Source organism: Nomascus leucogenys, chromosome 1a, assembly GCF_006542625.1.
Source record: "Nomascus leucogenys isolate Asia chromosome 1a, Asia_NLE_v1, whole genome shotgun sequence".
Classification (NCBI taxonomy): Eukaryota; Metazoa; Chordata; class Mammalia; order Primates; family Hylobatidae; genus Nomascus; species Nomascus leucogenys.
Window position 1 is genome coordinate 35692268 of NC_044381.1, and position 18081 is coordinate 35710348.

Sequence of the window (18081 nt, forward strand, 5' to 3'; positions counted from 1 at the left end):
CTAATAAACTTGCTTTCACTTTACTCTGTGGACTCACCTTGAATTCTTTCTTGTGCGTGATCCAAGATCCAGATCCCTTTCTGGTAACACCAGGGCCTAAGCCCTGACCTGCTCTGTGTTATTTAATCCTCACAGCTATCCCATATCTTGGTTTAATTATCCCTGTTTTTCCAGTGAATAAACTAAGTACAGATAAGTTAAGTTGCATCAGATGGATTCGAGCCAGCCCAAGCCAAGTTGTTTCTGGGTAATTGTTAAACTGGTCCCTGCCGGGATCTGGGTGGAGAATGTATGTCAAAAAGAGCCTGAGACACAAATTGATACCCTTTAATCAATTCCACGTGTGTCTTCATCGCTCCCATCTGATTGGTCCTGCAAACCAAAAACTGAGACAGGTCTCAATCAATTTAGAGGTTTATTTTGCCAAGGTTAAGGATCATGGCCTGTGACACGACCTCAGGAGGTCCTGAGAATATGTGCCTAAGGTGGTTGGTTACAGCTTGATTTTACACATTTTAGGGAAACAGAAGTTATAGGCAGACATAACTTGGTTTGGCCTGGAAAGGCAGGACATCTTAAAGAAGCAGGGGGCTTCCAGGTCACAGGTGAATTCGAAGATTTCCTGATTGGCAATTGGTTGAAAGAGTTAAGCTCTGCCTGAAGAGTCCAAGTTAGCTGAACTAAGGTAAGAGGTGGGGGGTGGAAGCCAAGGTTCTTATGTAGATGAAGCTCCATGTAGCAGGCTTCAGAGAGAATAGATATGAAGGTCTCCTATCAGACCTTAAAAAGTGTCAGACTCTCCTGAAAAGACCTAGTTAGGGAAGGAGATTCTCTACAGAATGTAAATTTCCCCCGCAAGAAATAGCTTTGCAGGGCCATTTCAGAATATGTTAAAGAAATATATTTTGGGGCAAAATACTTGGATTTCCTTCAGGGTCATAGGATGTTATACCAGAGTCAGGTTGGAATTTGGTATGTATTGCTACAAAGAGTCTGTTTGGTCCATCTTAAGAGCTCTGTTTTAACGTGAATGCCGGTCAGCTGTCTTTAAACTCCAAAGGGAGGAGAGGGTAATGAGGCTTGTCTGGATACTGCCCCCTTCTCATCATGGCCTGAACTAGTTTTTCAGTTCTGAACTAGGTTCAGGTTTTTCTGGGATCTCCTTGGCCAAGAGAGGAGTCCATTCAGTCAGATGGGGGACCCTAGAATTTTGTTTTATTTTTTGAGGCAAAGTCTGGCTCTGTCGCCCAGGCTGGAGTGGCACGATCTTGGCTCACTGCAACCTCTGCCTCCTGGGTTCAGGCGACTCTTCTGCCTCAGCCTCCGGAGTAGCTGGGATTACAGGCGCACGCCACCATGTCCAGCTAAGTTTGTATTTTTAGTAGAGATGGGGTTTCGCCATGTTGACCAGGCTGGTCTCAAACTCCTGACCTCAAGTGATCTGCCCTCCTTGCCCTCCCAAAGTGCTAGGAGCATAGGCATGAGCCACTGCACCCGGCCCTAGAATTTTATTTTTGGTTTACATTACAAAAACAAAGATCTGCAGTCAGTGTTCTCACATCTTTTTAATCATTCATATTGACTTAATCAGGTTGAGACAATCTCAGGATTGGTCTGGGATCATTCACAAATCAGAATTACTCAGAGAAATTTTCACAGCAGTTGCGGCAGCACAAACTCTAACGCTGATTTAAATTAATAAATGTTATTAATGAACAAACTTGAAAAAGGAATTTCATATGGAACATTACATTTCTCCCTGACACTACCGTATCATAAAAATTAAAAATGATATAAACATGTTTTAAAGTCATAGTGGTAGTTGCTAAAGGCAACCAGCCACACTACAGTGAGGCATTGTTAGAAGTTCGCTCTCAAGTTGACTCAACTTAGTAAAGCAAATTGTTCTCTGAGATTTCAGCTTTGGTTAGTCCTCTTTGGCTGACATGAACATTATGGAGTGTTAACTGTGGTAGCAACACATAACCAAAAAGCATTCTTTTTAAAATACATCTAGAAGATCTCAATGACCTGAATAAATCAATACAATGTTCCTAGTGGCAGTCTCTCTATACTGGGAAAACTTTAACCCCACAGCTGAGGTATTATCAGTTAATGAAAAGTACGTTGCTTGAACCTGATTTCCACCCATGCAGATATCTTCATACCTGGGAATTCTTGTAAATATCAAAATAAAATCTTTACCTTTTTTTCTAATGAGAGTAAAAGGCATGACTGTAAAATATACATCTTGATAGAAAAATATTATAAGGATTTAATTTTCTAAATACCAAGGGTTAACATCTTTGAAAATAGGGTATTTTGGAACATTCAAAAAGTTCTCAAAAGAAGTACAAAGCTTTTTCACATTTTTACTAAATCCAACACAACTTTCACAAATGGCAAAATGATATTGCCTCTTCAAAGCAAAGCAGGCTAGTTTTTGGTGGACTCTGGTCACTGCTTAGTGACTAAGTCTTTGTTGGGCAGAGTCCTGGCTCCACAGTCTCCTTCGATGGGCTCCTTGATACAGGAGGCTTCATAACATGCGCTCCTTGAAGAACCATTTCTGATGATCCGAGTTGGTGCAGTCTCGTAAGAGTGGAACGAAACTGTCACTCGACTCCTTCCTCGCAGCCTGGACACATTTCTTGGACTGTTCGTGAAATAAAGAACCATCCTACAAAAGATAACAGAATGACAGGCAAGTCATCAGAAAAGTCTCTTTTTCCTAAAAACGTTTTAAAGAGATCAGGGTCTGATTTTTACGATTTCAGAAATATTTATTGAGGGGTAAGTGTCTTCCGTGTAACGCAGCAACTCAGGACTCTCCCGGAGAAGGGGAGCACCAGGCTTGTAGAGGCTGCGTCCCGCTTGCCTCTCACAGGACCGATAGTGCCACCTGCTGGCTGCTCTGGGCATGTGTCAGACCCTACATCTCCCTATTGCATTTGGCTTCCTTCAGGGAAATCAGGAACAAAGATCCTTTGTTTATCTCTTTCACTCCTCTTAGGTCAACTCATTCCGTGCAGGGTGATCTCTTACTCTTAGGTATTTAAACAGAGAGTGTGGAAACTTGGCTGTAGTCCCAGCTCAGCCACAGACCAGCTGGATGAGAAAGCCAGTCACTTGGCCACATGGCCTGAGCTCCTCATCTGTCACGCATCAGAGAATCAGTGGGTTATGTGCCCTGTGCCAATCCCCAAACCCCAAAGACGATGGTCTTCTTTAATGACCTCCTGCTTCTCTCCTTTCTGCCAGCCCTTGCTCAGTTATCTCAGCAAGTCTCTCTCTCAGGCCTGGTGTTTATCTTTTCCCTCTGCCTCTGTTATAAGCTGTATGCAACGCACTTAATCATGGCTGAGCAGCAAACAGGCAGAGTGAATAACAACATCAGTGAAAAACCTTTGTGATGTGCTGTTTTATATCACTAAATGGAACTTGTGTTTTCATTAAAAAAAATCCAAACTCATGTTTTGTAGAATCCAAGAAATGACATTTCAGAGGTTTTTAGGCCTACATAAGAAAATTACAAGGCTGGGCGCGGTGGCTCACACCTGTAATTGTAGCACTTTGGGAGGCTGAGGCGGGTGGATCACTCGAGGCCAGGAGTTCAAGACCAGCCTGGCCAACATGGCGAAACTCCATCTCTGCTAAAAACACAAAAAATTAGCTGGGCGTGGTGGCACACGCTGGTAGTCCCAGCTACTCAGGAGACTGAGGCAGGAGAATCGCTTGAACCCAGGAGGCAGAGGTTGCAGTGAGCCAAGATTGTACCCCTGCACTCCAGTACAAAAAAAAAAAAAGATCCAGCCCTAAGAACTAAAAACAAGCTTTTTATTATGGTTTAGTGAATACTAAGTGGGGAAATTTCCTTCTGAATTCAAATATGTTTCTGTTCGATATATATTTGTTTTATATATATACTTAGGGCATGACTGATGAAATATAATAAATCAAGCTGTATCCTTTTCACATATTAATCAAAGTATTAAGTGTCCTGAAGAAAGATAAATAATCCAATTAAGTATCCTTCTTCCCAGCCTCCTAAACAAACTTCCTTTTCCTTAAATGGTCACTGAAATTTAAGATAAAATTTCTGATATGTCAAACTAATTTTATTGTTTCTAATGTCCACTACCATTCCTTGAGGGCTTACAATGGCTTATGGTTGGGAGAAAGATGGGAAGAGGAGGACATTCAAGAAGATCAGAGACTTCTGGGGTATGCAGAAGTATTTTTCCTTCTTATTTTCCTGTATTCAATAGGTAACACTATGGTGTGTGGCTTTTCTGGGCAGCCTGCAAATGTCATTGCTAGTGACGACATTTTTCTGTAGGAAAACATATTCCAGCTTTTAATCATCTTTAGAATAAACCCGTTTATAAGCAGTATATTGGGAGTGAAAGCTGCCCAGGGAGATAAAAAACAGTGAATTTTTTTCTTTTGAATGATTTTCTTTGGATTTATTTCCTCACATGCTTTTTAGTGAGTCAAAAGGATATGATCGATTTACAGGTCCTGATGGAAACTGACTGCAAGTGTGGCGGGGTCAGCACCCTCAGGTCTGAGGTAACCCTCGGTTTCAAATCAACTGTGACTATCCGGGGAGCCTACTCCATCAGAGGTGTTCTCTTGGTTATAATACCACAAGTAACAACTAATCTCTTTCGAGCTTTATAGTTCCCAAAGAATATTTCTGGCTATGCATGTAATCCTCACTAAAGTAAGGCTGCTATTATTGCACCCTTTTTTTTTTTTTTTTTGAGATGGAGTCTTGCTCTGTCTCCCAGGCTACAGTGCAGTGGCATGATTTCAGCTCACTGCAACCTCCGCCTTCTGGGATCAGGCAGTTCTCCTGCTTCAGCCTCCCAAGTAGATGGGACTACAGGGGCATGCCACCACACCTGGCTCATTTTTTTTTTTTTTTTTTTTTTTTTTTTTTTAGTAGAGATGGGGTTTTGCCATGTTGGCCAGGCTGGTCTTGAACTCCTGGCTTCAGATGATCCACCTGCCTTGACCTCCCAAAGTGCTGGGATTACAGGTATGAGCCACTGTACCTGGCCTGTTGTACTTATTTTAGAGCTGGGAAAGACAAGGCTTAGAGAGGTGGGGTGGCTTATATCTGGATCTAACACTTTGGCTAATATCCTTACACTTGGGCTATTTGGCTCACTCGTTTAAAGCCCTTTCATCTCTGAATGCATTTGTAAGAGCTGTTTCCATGTTGGTGCCTGCAGCTCATGGGGGTGCAAGGGAAATGGAAAAGACTGAAAGGGACTGGACAATGAGGAAGGAAGGCAGTGCTAATGACACCGTGTGCCAGGGGACTCCAATCTCCTGCCATCACCGCCCCCCAGGCTCACTGGGACTGAGGTTCCAGGTCTTCCAGAGCTCCTGTCCATGCGTGACCACATCCCTGATCCTCACCAGGACGATGCCAGAGAGAATGTCTGACTCCCACTCTCCCTTATAGCCCAGGGACTGTCAGCAGGAAGGAAGGAGAGAGTTCACCTACCTCCTGCAACATGAACTTCTGATTCTCTGGGGCAGTTTCTTCGCAGAGATGCATGATCAGGGTATCCATTCCTGCTTCCACAGCAATGCAGCCCTCAGGCTGGTGGGTGTTATAGCGTATTTCTTTCTGGGACGTGTATTCGAAAAACTAAAAATGGGGCAGCCAACATGTAACACAACATTTTCCAGTGATGTGGGAAGAGGAAAGATCGCTGGACAAGAACCTGGGATCACGAGAGCATGGGTGGGGTCATGTACCCGAGTCACCACCAACACGAGCCTGTGTGATGGGTTCCTCCGCATCCCACAGCCCTCAGTGGACCGCTACTGCAGTGCTTCAAGAGCATGGAGGAAATGGCCCTTCCCATGCCTGCCCGGCTTGCTAGACAGGGAGACAGGGCTGGTACATGTCACCTCCTGCCTGCAATGTTGAATGCTGTGTTGGTGTGGGATGGAAGGAAGTGAAATGGACCCATCCCAGCACTAGCTCTTGGGGGCTCTCTGTGACCTTGACTAGCTACTTCCTCTCCTTTTCCTCAGTCTCTCCTCCCAAACCCCCAATATGATAGTTCCTAGAAGATGTAAAGTGCTGTGCATAAGCAGGCAATGTGACCGCTAACGGGAAGACTTGGTTCTTCCCGGGCAATGGTTTTCCTACCCGAGTGTACTAGGAACTACCTACAGTGACTGTTAAAAATGCTGATTGCTGGCCCCATCCCAGAGACGGAATAAGGATTCCTTGTGTGTGAGGCGGGGCCTAGGAAGCTGCATTTTCTGCATCTTTGACAAGACACGCACCCCACCAGCCCCTTCCAAAAATTCTGACACAGGTGGGTGTTCTTAAGGCACACAGAGCAGGGCTTCTCACACCATTATCTCCTGAAAAGCTGCTTAAAACAAGAGTCTGGGATTCGGTAGGGTTGGGATCAGTCTGAAAATGTGCATTTCCAAGCGCCCAGATGATGCTGATGGTAGCACTCAGGTACCATCAGCTTTGAGGAAGGCTGTTCTAAACAGTGTTGAAAACCTAAATAATTTAAGGTTGCAGGGGTTGGAATTAAGAAAGTTTACTGTTGACCATAAGAAGGCTTCATATTCAAGTGGCATTGGGGTGAATCCAGATTGGAAAAAAAACATCTAAATCTCTATCCCTTCATTTCCTGGTGTCTGATAACTCCTTAGTACGGTAAAGCTTCAGAGGCCCAGAACCAACATTTCTCTCCATTCCTGCATCCTCCAAGGGTCCTGTCAACTGCTTTCCAGGGCTGGGGGTCCTTTCCTGGTCTTCAGACTCCCCCAGGACTGAACCTCCCCTGCCCAGCCTGAATTACAGCCCTTCACCCAGACAGATACACCTGGCCCCCAGCTGAGGCAATGTCCCTAAACAGCACCTTGCAAGGTGGCCCTATGCATTAAACCTGTCATTCCGCTTAACAATTAATTCTAAGGAAATCGTCTGAAATGCACATCTGTTACTTTCTCCTTCCTTCTGTCTGACCCAAGGTGTCAGAGGCAGGGTTATTTATAATTGCAAAGACAGGGAAGCAGGGAACCAGTTAACGAAACAGCAATACAAGTACAAAATGAAATATCAAGAGGTCACCAGGAATGATATTCTCAAGGGATATCTAATAACATAAGAAAAATAGATGAAGGGAATGGAAATAATGGAATATAAAAACATACAGACATTGTGACAACTATTTACAACACATAATCTCTATGAGTTATGTGTAAAAAATGATGGGAAGAAAACACATTTTAACAGTGGTCTCTCTGAGTCTGGCCATTCACCCCAGGCTTCTACTTTTTATATTTCCCAAATATTACTTTTACAAGAAAAAAATTCAAATATTTAATTTTTTAACAAAACACACAGCTTTCTCCTCTTTTGAGGCTCATACCTACCTGATTCTGGCCCATCCCATGACAGAGGTACAGAATGACCTGGTGTCCCATGATCTGGTTTTCATCGGGAGGGTTATAGTCAAAGCAGTAATCTGTTAGTCCTTTGTTCTGGAGCTAAATAAAACATAAATGTGGCATTTCGGTCCAGATTTATACACACTAACAGATGCCACACAAGGCTTGGGGAGGGTACCTGGCATGAGAGGAGAGCCTGCTTCAAGAGCTAGACGCAAAGCTAAGAGTCTTTTCTGTACAGCACCTTCTAGCTTGAAAAGTGCTTCCTTTTTCTGTAGGCAAGAATCCTTACCCCTATTTTAAGTTGATAAGCCTACGGACCAGAGAGATAAACTCTTCATGGCCTGAAAGCTCCTGTCTCTTTCTTTCTCATTAGTGGCAGCCTTACTGCTGCACAAGTCCAAACATACCTGGGTTGATACCTCGAACTAGATTAATTAAGCTAACTAAATCAAGCAGGTGATAGACACAAAGAAAGAATTATTTTAGGCTGGGTTCAGTGGCTCATGCCTGTGATCCCAGCACTTTGGGAGGCAGAGGCAGGTGGATCACTTGAGGCCAGGAGTTCTAGACCAGCCTGGCCAACATGGCAAAACCGCTTCTCTACTAAAAATACAAAACGTAGCCAGGTGTGGTGGGGTTCGCCTGTAGTACCAGCTACTTGGGAGGCTGAGGCGGGAGAATCACTTGAACCCAGAAGGCGGAGGTTGCAGTGAGCTGAGATCGTGCCACTGTACTCCAGCCTGGGCAACAAGGCAAGACTCTGTCCTCCCCACCACCAAAAAAAAAAAAAAAAGAATTAATTTAAATCACTTTAGAGCATGGTATGTTTGAAAATACTACCTACGAAATATATTCTATAAACAAATTGAGCTTCAAAGAAATTATAAACCTCATTCAGTATAACACTCTAAGCTGTAGTACTGTATTATCTTGAAACTATTTTCAATATATTTTAGGATAAATAAAATAAGTAATTATGTTAATATTGTTTAAAACCAAGATTTTCAGGGTAAGAAAAAAGAAATATGAGTATGCTATTAAAGAAAATTTTTAAGACTACATTGGATTTTCAGATATTAATATAAGTTCATGATCTGTTTCTCAAAAATACGAATTTCCCTTCTCTGCCCAATGAGAAAAATTTAGAGCTGTGCTATTTTATGTGGCAGCCACTGGCCACTGTGGCTACTGGACACTTGAAATGTAACTAATCCAAATTGAGATATGCTATAAGTATAAAATTCACACCAGATTTCAAGGCTTAGTATGAAAAAAGAATGTAAAATGCCTCAATGAATAAATACTTATATTAATTGTATGTTGAAATGATATTATTTGGGATATACTGAGTTAAACATTTCATTAACTTTACTTTTTTTTAATATGGTTACTAAAAAAATTTAAGCTACAACTGTGGCTCTCATTCTATTTCTGTTAAACTGCATGGTCCGGAGGCAATGACAACCCAGAGCAACGGGCACCACCAGCATCCAGACTGACTCCCAGTACCGTTACCCAACAAAGGAGCAGGCAGGGCTTCTCGGAGGAATGGCAGGAAATGTTTAAAATTCGAATGGGACAACTTGGCCAGAATCAAGGAGGCTATCAACGCCACTATAAGGTGTCAAAGACCACAGAAGCCAAAATAAAGGGTCTGCCACTGGCCAAAAACAATTTTAATATATTTTTTAAAAAGATGAATTGGGCTGGGCACAGTGGCTCATACTTGTAATCCCAGCACTTTGGGAGGCCTTGGCAGGAGAAATGCTTGAGCTCAGGAGTTCAAGACCAGCCTGGGCAACATAGCGAGACCTCAGTCTTTACTAAAAATAAAAATAAAAAATTAGCCAGGTGTGGTGGTCCTCACCTGTAGTCCCAGCTACTTGAGAAGCTGAGGTGGGAGGATCACTTGAGCCCAGTGATCCAGGCTACAGTGAGCTACAATGGTGCCACTGTGCTCCAGCCTGGGTGACAGAATAGAAGCCTGTCTCAAAAAACAATACAAAGAAAAAAAGATGAATTGACTGAAGCACACTGGCTATTTAAACACCCATTAGTTTACAATGACACTCAAGAAAAGAAAAAGCCAAAAAAACAATGAGCCAAACAACAACAACAAAAAAAAAACAACCCAGTAGATACAACTGGAGGGAACTAAAATACCAACTCTTACTCTGAAAATAAGCAAATAAAGAAAAGACTTAAGAATTTGTCATGCCTTGGCCGGGCACAGTGGCTCATGCCTGTAATCCCAACAGTTTGGGAGGCTGAGGCAGGTGGCCCACCTGAGGTCAGTAGTTCAAGACCAGCCTGGCCAACATAGTGAAACCCCGTCTCTGCTAAAAATACAAAAAAAAAAAAATTAGCCAGGCATGGTGGCAGGTGCCTATAATCCCAGCTACTCGGGAGGCTGACGCAGGAGAATCACTTGAACCCATGAGGCAGAGGTTGCAGTGAGCTGAGATCACGCCATTGCACTCCAGCCTGGGGGACAAGAGCAAGACTTTTGTCTCAAAAAAAAAAAAAAAAAAGAATTTGTCGTGCCTTTTCTGTATGAATTCTAAAACTCACATATACCAAATTGCTTTAGTTAATGAGGGAGTGTTCTTCTTTATGAAAAATTTCAGCTAATAAATGTGGAAGAAATGAAAGAGAAAAATCACCATTTGGCAACTCCATTTGAAATAATGGGTCTAGGCAATGGTTATCAGTGGCTACTAAAAACACGAGACAGAGGCTGATGGGGGTCTTATAATGACTGGTCCAGGTGAGGGATACTCCATTAACCCACTGGTCAACCTTATCACTAAAGATGACTATACTTCCTATGCTCCTGATATGACACAACATGAACACATAACATCACCCACAAAGTGTTCTTGCCAAAAAGGTGGATCCTGACTCTAATCAAACCTTTAGAACTCACTTCTATCTTAAAGAAATATGCGGGAGAGAGGTACAACTTAAAGACATCACAAAGAAAAAAATAGTAATTTCAAGAGTGAGACACTCCACAGGTAACTGATATTATTTTTTCAACAAGTTAAAGATATTAACAAGAAAAAGGAAGAGGACTGCCTTAGATTAAAAGAGATTTAGGAGACAAGACACAACCACCACATGCAATGTGTGCACCTTGTTTGGATCCCAATTCGAATTAGCCAGCCACTCAAACAGAAACTGGAAAAGTTGGGGGAATATGAATTAGAACTAGACATTAAATGATACCAAGAAATACTTGTTCATTTCTATGGTTTTGTAAGATAATGTCCAAATGTTATGAAAATGCATAAAATGCAGAGGAGAGAAATGACACAATGCTTAGGATTTGCTTAAAAAGAGGAAAATGTGGAGGTGAAGTACAGGAGAGAGAAAGCAAGAGAGGCAGGATCTTGAAAATTCTAGAATCTCAGGGATGGTATTCATTATACCATTCTCATACCATTCTCTCTGCATTTCTGTATGTTTGAATATTTTCATAATGAAAATAGAATGTAACATGAATATCCTGCTTTGTATTTATCAAAGACTTCTAGAATGGAACACCATCACTTCTGATCAACACATCACAGCAGAGGAGACCTTGCTAAGCTGGTGTCATTCCTAGCAAAAACAAAAGACACTGGACATTTTATCTGGTCTCATCCCAAAAATATTTTTTAGGATTTTGGAATACTAGAAGTGACTCCCCTATACCCACTATTGCCTCTGTAGACTTCCAAACTTGGAATTATTCACTAGTCCGGCCATTGAGACTAGAAGTAATATGATAAGGTGTTAGTAAAAACTAGGACATGGAAACACCAGATAAGCCTCAGTTTCCTCGTCTACAAAATAGTTGTCAATTTTGAGATGGCTTCCAGCTCTGACATTCTGCACCTAAGGCCCAGACACTCACAGGGAGAAAGAAGGGCAGTGGATAAAAAGGTGGTGGGGGGTGGGCAGGCGGGTGGGAGTGGAGGAAGCCAGTGATCCCCATGACGTGGCCTTTCTTGCCCAGGATTTGTAGATCAGACCTGGAGGCCAGGGAACTCCCTGCCTGCCATGGGCCCACCACCCTCACTCACCATCCCGAAGAAGCCAGGCCTGTCTTCAGGCACATGCAGTTCTGGATACACAGTCTCCAAGAACCACTTGAAGTCCTTACACTGGAGCTTGGCCCGGAGCTGCTTCCTCTCTGTCACATCCCCAAAAGGTTCCTGAGAAAACAACAAAACAGTGAGACCCCACGGGTCCTAGCGCTTCCTTTCAAAGCCCCTGTGTTCACTCATGCTCATTTACTAACCACCAGCCAGCTCTGACAGAACATTCGTTGCATACCAGGCCCTGTGTGGAGCACAGAGGACAGAAAACAGCCTTGCGCCTAATTCTAGCTTCTAGTATGTGAGGCTGTCACACAGACAATTCCATTCCTAGGCGCTCTGTTGGCAGGGGGGTGTGACCAGATGCACGAGGGTAGAGGACAACCAGCCTGCTGACGGAGTGAAGGAGCCAAGCCCTGGGGCTGCACTGGCATCTATGGATCCCGGACCTGTGACCCATGCTTGTGATCAGAGGTCATCCTGAAACCTAACCAGGGAAATGTCAGTTTCACCGAAACATATGCCATGACTTTCTGGTTTACTACTAATATCTGAATATCCACTTTCAAACACAGGTAAATATTCTAGATGTAATCATGTTCTCAGTATGAAATAAGCAATAAGAAATACTTGTGCAAGTTTAGTTTTATGGACAAAACTAATGACTGAGAGCTTTTGAATAATTAAATACAGCAAGCCTCTATTTAGTATCGCAAACGTGCAGCCACAAGAAAAATGCTGAGTGCAGAAATATTACCATACCTGCGCGGTCATGTTAAACAATTAAAAGCTGACAAGTTAAATATTGAACAAAATGGTAATAATAAGTACATGTTTGAATAAGATTTCAGATTTCTGCTATTTCCCAGAGTTCTTTCACTGATGAAAGTCACTGCGCCCCCAGCTTCAGCCAAGTATCCATTTAGCACTTGGCCTTGGACATGCAGCCTAAGGGTGCATTCAGTGCCTCCCTAAAATATTCTCTGGGAACCCTCAGGAAAAGGGAACTATGGGTTCCAGACTGTGCATGGGGAGAGTGGGTGTTTCTACTCTATGGTGCTGGGCAAGATGGAGGAGGCAGAAGCAAATGACCGTGGAGCCCAGAACCAGAGAGGGGCTGAGTGGGAGTCCGACTGAGAACCCACAGGCTCTACAGAGCAGAGCAAGAGGTGCACTGCAGAGTACAGGCCCAAAACCCAGTTCTACCTCCTATCAGCAACGGGGCCTGGACAAGTTCCTTCCAACAGCTTCTCTCTGAGCTTCAGTTTTCTCATCTATAAAATGAGAATTTTATTGCTACCCTGCAGGGTTGCTGGAAGGACTCAGCCTTAGAGCAAGACCTTCTTGTGTTGCCAAGCAGCCCTACCAGTTATGCAAATGCAGGGCAAGCAGGCACCCTGCCGTGGGGCATGCAGAGCTGGCTAGGGCAGAGGCAGTGGACTGTGTTGCATCTGAAGCCCAAGATCTGGGAAAGAAGAGGCAGATCCCTCATCCACAGTGGTCCCTGAGGTAGAGGCAGAACAAGGATCCGGACCACAGAACAAGTCCCTGAGATAAATTGCTCTGAGCAAGGACACAGTCTGGGCTGAACCTCAGCCTCCGACAGACTCAGTGCAGTCGGTGGTTGGGCCAGTGTCCCTGAAATGTATGGCTGGGACCCAGGGGAGCAAGCCAACTGAGCTGAGACTTCAGTGACTGCAGGCACACCTTCACCATTGTTCAGGCCCAGCAAGGCCTCTGAGTGGGGAGGAAGATAGACATCTGTTAGGCTGGCGGTGGGGGAGTTTCCATGATCATGACATATGGTGAGAAAGAGTAGCAGCGGGGGCCTGGGCCACTCTCCAGTAGTCCTTCCATCTGGAAATGGAAGCAGAACACACTCCCTGTTTTAGAAAAGGAAGCTTCCAGGGTGCTAACAAGAAGGCTCTAGAGGGAGGTAACAGCCCCTAACTAATAAGGCGGGTGTGTCCCTGAGCAGTAGATTTAAGGTAAAGACCTGCGCCTTAACTTGTACCCTGTGTTTGTGGACTCACCCCTACGGGCTACAAACAGGAAACCACAACACATGGACAATGCCTGGCCTGTGACACCAGGTATCCCCAACTGTCTACGTTGGTACAGTCCATCCTCATTATTTACTGGTTCTGTATCTGAATTTCCCTACATGCTACAATAAAATTGATTTGTAACCTCCAAATCAATACTAGTGGTGTTTTCTAATTTTCACACACATTCATGGACAAAAAATTTGAGTTGTCCAACACTCCCATTCCCAGGTGATACAGAACAAGGGCACACACCGCCTTCTTGTTTCAGCTCTCATCCTGTAAACCAGTGTTCTTTTCACCATCTATTGGGCACCACATTTTTTTCTGCTTTGTATTGGTGACTGCATCAGCTATTCTAGAATGTCCTCCAATTGTAGTGCCGAAGCTCTATCTAGTGTTCCTAAATGCAAGAAGGTTGTGATGAAGAGAAAATAACACGTGCTAGGTCAGCTTCATTCTGGCATGAGTTATCGTGCTGTTAGCCATGAGTGCAATGTTAATGATGCAACAATATATGTTTAATAGGTGTCTTTGAACAGAAACACACAGAAAACAAGGTTCTGTATTGGTCTGCTGACAAAACTGTGCCCCAAGTCTGGCAGGAACCTAACCCTGTATTTCCCCTAAGAGCAATGGCTGTTTTCATGAATTCAGTGTTTGTGGTGGCTTTATGGAATATAACAGCTGTAAATAACAAGATTTGACTGCATATAATTATTATAAATGGAGGAATACATTCTCCCCATACTCGTATCTGAGCACCCAATTTATTCTCTATTTCTGGAACCAGATTGACTATGTTGGGGAAGCCACGATTAGCTGCTGTTGTTCAGATGAAGCCAGATGGAGTGCAGGTGGGCCGAGGAACTCACCAAGCGGGCACGGGGGTTGCGATGGTAGTAGAGCTCTTTAAATTCATCCATCCATACTTCAGCTGCACGAACACTGTTGGCCAGAGCCTTGTTGCGGGAGTAGGGAGCTTGCTTGGGGAAAACATGGCCAACATGGGAACATGGGTGTGTTTCCAGAACTCCACCACATTGCCAGATCTGCACACAGAGAAAAGGAGAGGCCAGGTGGTGAGCAGGGGATGAGCTGCAGGTCCATAGTATCTGCAGCAAAGAGGCCAGGCACACACAAGGCATGATAGACGCTGCCAAGATGCTCAGCCTCCATCGGGCAGGAGGCCACCTACCCGGCACACTCATGACACAGAATGTGGGTAAACAGCAAGAAAGCAGCCCCCAAAACAAATAAGCTGTGGGAACCAAGACCCCAAAGTCCATGCACTAAAGCTCATGCACTTGACTCACAAGAGCATCCACAGAGACCTCGCTGGCAACCCACTTACTCATTACAGAAAACACAGGCTTGATTACCTGATCTCCTAGCCACAGAAGATAGGAAAGCAGCAAGGAAGAAGAGAGGTTTGGAAGGGGGAAAGGAAGAGCTTCTAGAAACAGGTAGAGCAGCCTGACACCTAAGGAAGAGGCAGAGAGACCATTAAAAGCACACCCAAAGACTCAACAGACGAAGGCATCTGAGCCCATCTCACACTGAGACTGATGGCCTTGAATATCTCATTTTCCCAAGATGAGACAACCAAGCACAGCATCTGGTACTTATTATGGAGGGCGTGAGTCCCCAGTAGAAGGCCAAATTCTTATTTATTCACAGTTTTTATGAGGGCAGAACACCATATAAAATATTATTAAAAATCTTAATTTTCCACTGAAAAGCACCAACATTTACACAAAGTTTTGATGCTTAAAATGTAAGACTTCATTAACTTGAAAATCTACTGAAATGCTAGTTTTCCAATATGGTTTTCATGGGCCATGTAGAGTAGCATCAGTAGGTAGGCTTGTTACAAAAAGCAGAATCTTGGTCCCACCCTAAAGCTATCAAATCTGGCTAGAATTCTAGATTGTGTTTGTCAATCTGTCTTTCTAACAAGTTTACCCAGCAATTCTTTTTTTTTTTTTTTTAAAGGCATTAAAGTTTTTATTTTTCTGACCAAATATTTGATTTCAGCACTTGTTTTTCTACCCAGCAATTCTTACATGTGTTGGCTGGGCGCAGTGGCTCACGCCTATAATCCCAGCACTTTGGGAGGCCAAGGCGGGTGGATCACCTGAGGTCAGGAGTTCGAGATCAGCCTGGCTGACATGGTGAAACATCGTCTCTACTAAAAATACAAAAATTAGCTGGGCGTGGTGGCACATGCCCGTAATCCCAGCTACTCGGGAGGCTGAGGCAGGAGAATCGCTTTGACACAGAAGGCGGAGGTTGCAGAGAGCTGAGATCATGCCACCGCGCTCCAGCCTGGGCAACAGAACGAGACTCTGTCTCAAAAAAAAAAAAAAAAAAAAAAAAAGAAATTCTTACATCTGTCAAAGTTTGAAAGCCACTGTGCTAAATAAAGAGGCCACTTCATAAGGAATTAATCAAGTAAAGGCTCCAGAAGACAGGATCAGGAGGAACCTAACCCTGAGCAAGCCACCTCTCTCCTGGTTTCATTTCCTCCTCTCCATAGACTGAGAGAGAATTATGTGACTTGCAAGGCCCTTTCTAGAAAAAGTACACTTTTTAAAAAGCTAAAACAAGAAAGCAAGCATGTTTATAGGATATGCGTGTCATCATCTTTCAGGGTCCACCAGGCTCTCACAGCAAATCCTATCGTTCCCAAAGACAGAATCAGTTAAGAACATGTCCAAAGAGAAGACTAGAATACTTACCCTAAAGGAAAATTCGAGGTTTTCTCCTCCCCAAACTTCCATTCCTGTATCATAAGACCCCAGATATTCAAAATATTTCTTACTCACAGCAAACAGTCCACCGGCCATTGTTGGAGACCTAAAAAAGTGTGATATCCATATTTCACCATAGGCAGCAGGAAACCATCACAGTTATCCAACTACCTTCCCACCACGAGCCCTTTCATCTGTTCATCCATCATCTCTAAGCATACCCTGCCTTCACCTCTGTGCCCTACACTAGGCTGGGCCTGGAGGCACAGATGGACCCTACGGTCCCTGCCTTGAGGCGGCTCCCAGCCTTCTCAACAGGCAAGTACTCTGTGTGTGCTAAATATGTTAACTAAGGTCAGCAAGGGCCCTGGGAGAACACTGAGGAGGGCAGGGGCAAAAGGGTAGGACTAGGTTCCCTGGAGGAGGCAAGGTCTGCAGGACAAAGGACAGTTAGCCAAGAAGAAGAAGGGAAATGGAATGGTTCTCCAGCATGAGCTAAGGCTTAAGGGTGGGACAAATCCAGGGACATTTAGAAGCATAGAGAGCAAGGAGAAGAGAGAAGCAAGAGACCACGTTCGGAGAGGAAGGCAGGCTCCAGGCCACGGTCATCTGAGGAGGTGTGATCTCACAAGGCAGGCACTCACAGATGCCACTGAGAGGCCAGTACACAGAAGGCCCTAAAGGCAACTCTGGCATCTGAAAGCACCCCGAGGGCCAGATCCTCTCCTGCTCAAGTGGTTTCCTCCACTAGGACCCAGCTAGCCAGCCTCAGGCTGCTTTTTCAGCCAGCCTTGTTTCCCCCTACAAGCCACCAGGTTTATCTGGAAGCCAGCACTGACTTCAGAAACGGCCCACGGCTTCCAGCCTACACGGCAGAACACTGTAAGGTCAGCATGCCACAGAGCTGCACAGGCAAAAGGATGAATTCAGAAATAGGGAAAGGGCCAGGCACGGTGGCTCACACTTGTAATCCCAGCACTTTGGGAGGCTGAGGTGGGTGGATCTCCTGAGGTCAGGAGTTCAAGACCAGCCTGGCCAATATGGTGAAACCCTGTCTCTACTAAAAAAATGTAAAAATTAGCCGGGTGTGGTGGCAGGCACCTGTAATCCCAGCTACTCAGGAGGCTGAGGCAGGAGAATCACTGGAATCCAGCAGGCAGAGGTTGCAGTGAGCCGAGATCATGCCACTGCACTCCAGCCTGGGTGACAGAGCGAGACCCCAACTCGAAAAAAAAAAAGAAATAGGGAAAGAGAACATTGAGAACACAACCATTGAAAATGTTAACATCCTGCAGCATCAGGGCCTGCCCTGGACTCCAAGCGTGGGGCCAACTGAGAAGACAACAGCAACATCCCCAGTGGAAGGGAAGGTTCTAGACTACAAAGCACCTTCATGTGTGTTTATCCTAAAAATCTAGGAAATAGGCAGGGTGGATATGCTGGTACCTATTACACAGATGAGATAACTGAGGCACAGGGATATTATGGGATGGGGAGGATAGGTGCCCTGAGCATGTGGGGTAACGGGACAATTAGAATTCATGGACTCCCATGAATTCATGACAGGCTGCCTAAGTAGCCTGGATTAGAGCCTCCTGCTCTGTGTCTCAGTTTCTAAACCTGTTCAGTGAGCGACTGAGCAAGATGTTCTCACTAAGGGCTCCTACAGAAGCCTGGGTGCCATTCTTAATTCCTTCCTTCCCCAATTCCCACTCAATTTCTTCCAATTCTTCCATCTTAACATCTCTGGAATCCACA

General features: G+C 44.4%; 1 protein-coding gene across 1 annotated transcript in view; it reads right to left on the reverse strand.

The window, feature by feature from the left end:
- Window positions 1-1546: 1546 nt before the first annotated feature.
- Window positions 1547-18081, reverse strand: part of GALNT12 (polypeptide N-acetylgalactosaminyltransferase 12) — a 42750-nt gene continuing 26215 nt past the window's right edge. The window contains exons 5-10 of the mRNA XM_030794866.1: window positions 16312-16429; window positions 14446-14622; window positions 11511-11642; window positions 7426-7539; window positions 5519-5665; window positions 1547-2680 (exon numbers count right to left, since the gene is read on the reverse strand). Of these exons, the coding sequence (XP_030650726.1) occupies window positions 2540-2680; window positions 5519-5665; window positions 7426-7539; window positions 11511-11642; window positions 14446-14622; window positions 16312-16429 (829 nt within the window). The 3' untranslated portion in view covers window positions 1547-2539. The remainder of the gene's footprint in view (window positions 2681-5518; window positions 5666-7425; window positions 7540-11510; window positions 11643-14445; window positions 14623-16311; window positions 16430-18081) is intronic.